The following is a 5,437-nucleotide window of genomic DNA, read 5'->3' on the forward strand; positions in this document are numbered from 1 at the left end:
AAGAAGGTTATTGTAATATAATGTGACGTGGTGTGCTAATACGACACCTAAAGCACGGCACATACACACGCATATTATTATGGATTTCATATCGAGTTTATGTTTTCATGTCGAATTTGTATGTAAATATAATATGCTATCGATATAACGTATCAAAATTATGCAATAGATGAAACATGTAACATTTAGTTGATGTTCTAGTGTCAAATTTCAAGTGCAAGATTGATGACAAATATACGATATATGAGTAAAAGTCACCAAATAAGTTTGATATACCACGTCAACATATGTCATGTTTAAGTTGAACATTATATGCGAGCTATACAATGTGATGCTGATACAACGCATAGAATGCGTAATGTATAGAGTTTTGTTTGCGTTGATATCTAACCATCAAATTCTAAACGGCGAATTCCAAACCATAAGTACGTGTATATATTACTGAGTAAAACAAAAAAGAATAGGAATATAAAATATTGACATGACTTAACCGTGACCATACAAAATAGAAGGGAATGAAAAAAGTATGAAAATGTAAAGCCAGACAATCCACCTCTATTCGACACACCACGTCAGCATGAGAGCGAAACTGTCGGAATAGGCTAGGTAAATTTGAAAGGGAAAACATATTGTCATGGAATTTACCAATGGTGGTAAGTGCTTTCAACAAGAACAGTGACACTGACTACCACTGCTTGATATTTGCAGTAACAATTGAAAGTAGAAACTTTTTTGTTTATATATTTTCATTTATGTATTTTATGTTTTGGTGTTTTTATTTGCTGAGTGAAGCTTTTGGACTATTGCTTCCTAAACGTTTCTCTGCTCTCTCTCCTCTCTCTCTCCTCTTCTGTCTCTCTCTCTGTCTATGGCTTTTTATCTTCTTCTGTGTTGGCCAAACAGTAGTTGGTGATTGAAATCTTTCAAACCAACAAGACGACGAAGATTCTGAGAGATTTTCGGCGCCGACGATTCTCCTTCCTCTTTTCCGTCGGAGATTTTTTCTGCTGTGAACTTCCCGGCGGCTCAGAAGTGGCTCCGAGCTCTCGGTTTTCGCCGGACTTGGAAAGTAGAGGCTCGACCCTCGCCGCAGATCCTGAATTTTTCTCCGACGGCTGAGCTTCTGAGGGCTCGGCGGATTCGAATTTCCAGAAGAGCAGAGTGTTTCTTCAGTTTTTGAGTCTGAGTGTTTTTTTTTTGTTTGAAAAAAAATTGGTGGGTTTGGACTGGTTCAGTGAGGAGAGAGATTAGGGTTTTGAGATTGGGAATTCAGTGTTGAATCGGAGCTGCTGGGGATATGGGTTTTGTAGGTGGGTTTAATGGCGTGCCAGGGCAATTGAACCCCCTTTGAATTTACTGAATTAAGAAAAATAAAAGAAATGGATTTGAACTTTGAAGTCCAGGTTTTGTTGTTGGGAAAATTTGATTTTGTGAAGATTTTCTAGAGCAAACGTGGCAAGAAAGAAGCTTTCTTTTTCGGCTTTCCGGTTTCGAATTCATGCCTTCTTTATAAGGTAAGAAATTTATGAAATGCACTTCATTTATGAGATTGATTGTTTCTGTTTTGTTGTTGTTTGTACGGTTTGATTGAATTCTGTGAGTTGTATGCCTAATTTGGGTGGTTAATGTGGTTTGCAGCATTTACTGAGAGCAGGAAGAGAAGGGTTTTATTTTGCAAATTTTGCTTATTTTAGTTGAAGAAATTGATATGATTACGTTTATGGATTCAAAAGAGAAACTCAAGGAGGGGGATAGGTGCTTAGATCCTCAGCTATGGCATGCCTGCGCTGGCGGCATGGTTCAAATGCCTCCGGTGAATGCCAAGGTCTTCTACTTCCCTCAGGGCCATGCTGAGCATGCCTGTGGACCTGTTGATTTCAGGAACTGCCCAAGAGTTCCTGCTCATATACTTTGCCGGGTCGCCGCCATTAAGTTCATGGCTGATCCTGAGACTGATGAGGTTTATGCAAAAATTAGGATGGTTCCTTTGAATGGGGCCGAGGCAGGTTACGAGGATGATGGAATTGGAGGGCTTAATGGGACTGAAACGCCGGATAAACCTGCCTCTTTTGCAAAGACGTTGACACAATCCGATGCAAACAATGGCGGTGGGTTCTCTGTTCCGAGATATTGTGCAGAAACCATCTTTCCGCGATTGGATTACTCTGCCGATCCCCCTGTTCAGACAATCCTTGCTAAGGATGTCCATGGGGAAACATGGAAGTTCAGGCACATTTACAGAGGGACCCCTAGGCGGCATCTATTGACCACAGGGTGGAGTACCTTTGTGAACCACAAGAAGCTTGTTTCTGGGGACTCAATTGTGTTTTTGAGGGCAGAGAATGGTGATCTCTGTGTTGGAATTCGTCGCGCAAAGAGGGGAATTGGAGGTGGATCAGAGTCATCTTCAGGGTGGAATCCAATGGGTGGGAATTGTACTGTGCCATATGGTGGATTCTCGGCGTTTTTGAGGGAGGATGAGAACAAACTAATGAAAAATGGCCATGGTAATGGCTCTAATTCGAATGGAAGTCTAATGGGTAAGGGGAAAGTCGGGCCTGAATCGGTTTTTGAAGCTGCAACACTTGCTGCAAACGGACAGCCCTTTGAGGTTGTTTACTACCCTCGAGCAAGTACCCCAGAATTCTGTGTGAAGGCTTCGTTGGTGAAAGCAGCATTGCAGATCCGGTGGTGTCCTGGAATGAGATTCAAGATGGCCTTTGAAACTGAGGATTCTTCCCGGATAAGTTGGTTCATGGGAACTATATCCTCTGTTCAGGTTGCTGAGCCTTTGCGCTGGCCCGAGTCACCGTGGAGGCTTCTCCAGGTACTTCTCTCTTTCTCTCATCTACTCTGTAATTATGGTTCTCCGATATCGTTTAGTAATTTTTAATTTACTTTTCAAGTGAGGACGGTATTTTTCATTGACAGTTTTCCAATCAGAATTAAGAAAATCAATCTGCATACTCTACCATAAACCATTTGTTATTTGATCCATTTGCCTTTCTTTTAACTCCTTCCAGTTCACTTCCCCTTATTTTCCTCTGGTTTTATCTGCTTTTCTATGAGCTTATTAGTTTTTAGGCTCCTGTAAACTTCCGTAGCGATTTCTATGGGGTTCCAGCTTCAGTTTTCATTTTCCTATTCCATACCAAATTAGCTAATTTTGATGTATGCTCTTTTCTGACCAATTACGTCTGGGAAGAGTCATGGTTTTTGGCAACAAAACATTCGGGAAGTCCACTTCCGTAGTATGGTTGGTACCGTTGGGTTTTTATTAACACGAACACAGTAGGAGTGTTTTGCTCTGCTTTAATTCCCTTTGGTTTTCTGAACTCTTATGTTTCAGGTTACCTGGGATGAACCCGATTTACTTCAAAATGTGAAACGCGTTAGCCCATGGTTGGTAGAATTGGTATCCAACATGCCCGCGATCCATCTGACACCCTTCTCACCCCCAAGAAAGAAGATGAGGCTACCACAACACCCAGATTTCCCTTTCGAAGGCCAACTTCCAATGCCGACGTTTTCCGGCAACCTCCTTGGACCCAGCAGCCCCTTTGGTTGTCTGCCCGACAAAACTCCTGCTGGCATGCAGGGAGCCAGGCATGCTCATTACGGTCTATCCTTATCAGATATGCACCTCAATAAACTGCACACAGGTCTATTTCCGGCTGGTTTCCCGCCACTTGATCATGCTGCTGCACCCACTAAATTCTCCAATAACACTATGATTCAAACGCCTACCATGAGCGAGAATCTTTCTTGCTTATTGACTATGTCACATTCTACCCAGACGTCAAAGAAACCCGATGATGTAAAGCCACCGCAGCTCATACTCTTTGGTCAGCCAATACTTACCGAGCAGCAGATCTCTCTGAGCAGCTCTGGCGATACAGTCTCACCAGTTCTTACTGGAAATAGTTCGTCAGATGGGAATGCAGATAAAATGGCAAATCATTCTGACAATTCTGGATCTGCACTTCAACAAAGCATACAAGAGCGCTCATCTTGTGAGGGTTTCCAATGGTATAAGGATAATCGACATGAAACCGAACCAAATCTGGAAACTGGTCACTGTAAAGTCTTCATGGAATCAGAAGATGTAGGTCGTACTCTTGACCTTTCACTTCTTGGGTCCTATGATGAGTTGTACAGAAAACTGGCAGATATGTTTGGCATAGACAATTCGGAGACACTGAACCATGTGCTCTATCGAGATGGTACTGGTGCAGTTAAACACGTTGGAGATGAACCTTTCAGGTACGGATCAATTCCCATTGAACCGTGTAATGGCTCCAAATGACGGAGGTTTTTGCCCTTTTAATTATCAAATGAATCGTTTGTAAGGTAATATATTGATCAAATTATTGTTGAAGTTGCAGTGATTTCATGAAAACGGCAAGGAGATTGACGATTCTAATGGATTTAGGCAGCAACAATGTAGGAATGTAAAGAAAGAAGTAAGCCTCGATTCAATTGTACAGCTCCCCATGCTGACCCTTTACCCTTCGTGAAGTTGTCGGAGAAGCTACTCCGATTCAATTTTTGAGCCTCCAATCTAAGTCCTCCCGCTTTCTTAACGTATCTTCGTTTTGTTGGTTGTCTTTTGTTCATTGAGGTTTCTTCCTTTCTTTTTGCATCCAAATCCTATTTGTACGATTTGGTATATGTACATCGGATTCTCTTATTGTCCTAGTACTCAAATGTCATTACCAATTAGACAGTTTCTACAATACACTGTGTACCATATACACCGATGTTTGAACAACGAAATTGAGATTACGCTAATGTTTGAACGGCTAAGTTGATATTGTCAAAAGATGCGTACATTACATATTTTCGCCAAGAGAAGTGTTATTGGTATTTTAAAAATCACATTTTACACTCCTCTTAAGCATATATTTTTTCCTAATATAGAAAGTTTGGAGTATAGAATACAATTTTTGAAGTGTTAATAACAATTCCCTTCGCCAATGAGAAAAGGATCCCAAACTTTTCTTTCAAAAAGTATATTTTGAAGGAGAGAAAAATGGGTTTAATTAGTTTCGTGCATGACTAAGAAAAGGAGTTGGTTAAAGGTCTAATCACCATTTCTCAAGTGAGTTTTGACCTAATCTTTCTCATAATCCTCTCACGGTTTGTTAATTGGAATCAATGTTTCACACGACAAGAGACTTTCAGGGATTATAACCAAAGAAGAAGTTTCATTAACTGTAACATTGCCACCTCGATTCCATAACAATCTTAACTTAACTAATTAAAGCATTGAACTAAATTAATTGTTTAATTAGTTGTCCCAATCTTTGACGCCACAAAGTGAGGGATTACATACTTCTAGTAATTATCATAATTATTATTTAATACACCAACTAATTAGGTGAGTAATTAATTAATTTTATAATTATGGGGATTGTAAAACAAAAAATTGTCAAAG

The 5,437-nt window shown here is 40.4% G+C and overlaps 1 protein-coding gene across 2 annotated transcripts; it reads left to right on the forward strand.

Moving 5' to 3' along the window:
• Positions 1-769: 769 nt before the first annotated feature.
• Positions 770-4,736, forward strand: LOC126592424 (auxin response factor 18-like). Of its 2 annotated transcripts, none has more exons than XM_050258111.1 (4): positions 770-1,514; positions 1,639-2,827; positions 3,350-4,263; positions 4,380-4,736. In XM_050258111.1, exons 2-4 carry the CDS (start codon positions 1,709-1,711, stop codon positions 4,453-4,455), a joined length of 2,109 nt encoding a protein of 702 aa, XP_050114068.1. In that variant the 5' UTR covers positions 770-1,514; positions 1,639-1,708; the 3' UTR covers positions 4,456-4,736. The 2 variants fall into 2 exon arrangements, with proteins under 2 accessions (XP_050114068.1, XP_050114069.1); XM_050258112.1 differs by having other exon boundaries at positions 771-1,514; positions 4,386-4,736.
• The last annotated feature ends 701 nt before the right edge of the window (positions 4,737-5,437 follow it).

Source organism: Malus sylvestris, chromosome 12 (genome assembly GCF_916048215.2).
Source record: "Malus sylvestris chromosome 12, drMalSylv7.2, whole genome shotgun sequence".
Classification (NCBI taxonomy): domain Eukaryota; kingdom Viridiplantae; phylum Streptophyta; class Magnoliopsida; order Rosales; family Rosaceae; genus Malus; species Malus sylvestris.

Bases quoted from the DNA above. Each gene is read 5' to 3' on its own strand.
- LOC126592424 (XM_050258111.1), top strand. From the start codon at position 1,709: ATGATTACGTTTATGGATTCAAAAGAGAAACTCAAGGAGGGGGATAGG. The intron at 2,828-3,349 runs GTACTTCTCTCT...CTTATGTTTCAG, and splicing joins CACCGTGGAGGCTTCTCCAG to GTTACCTGGGATGAACCCGA. The intron at 4,264-4,379 runs GTACGGATCAAT...TTATTGTTGAAG, and splicing joins GTTGGAGATGAACCTTTCAG to TTGCAGTGATTTCATGAAAA.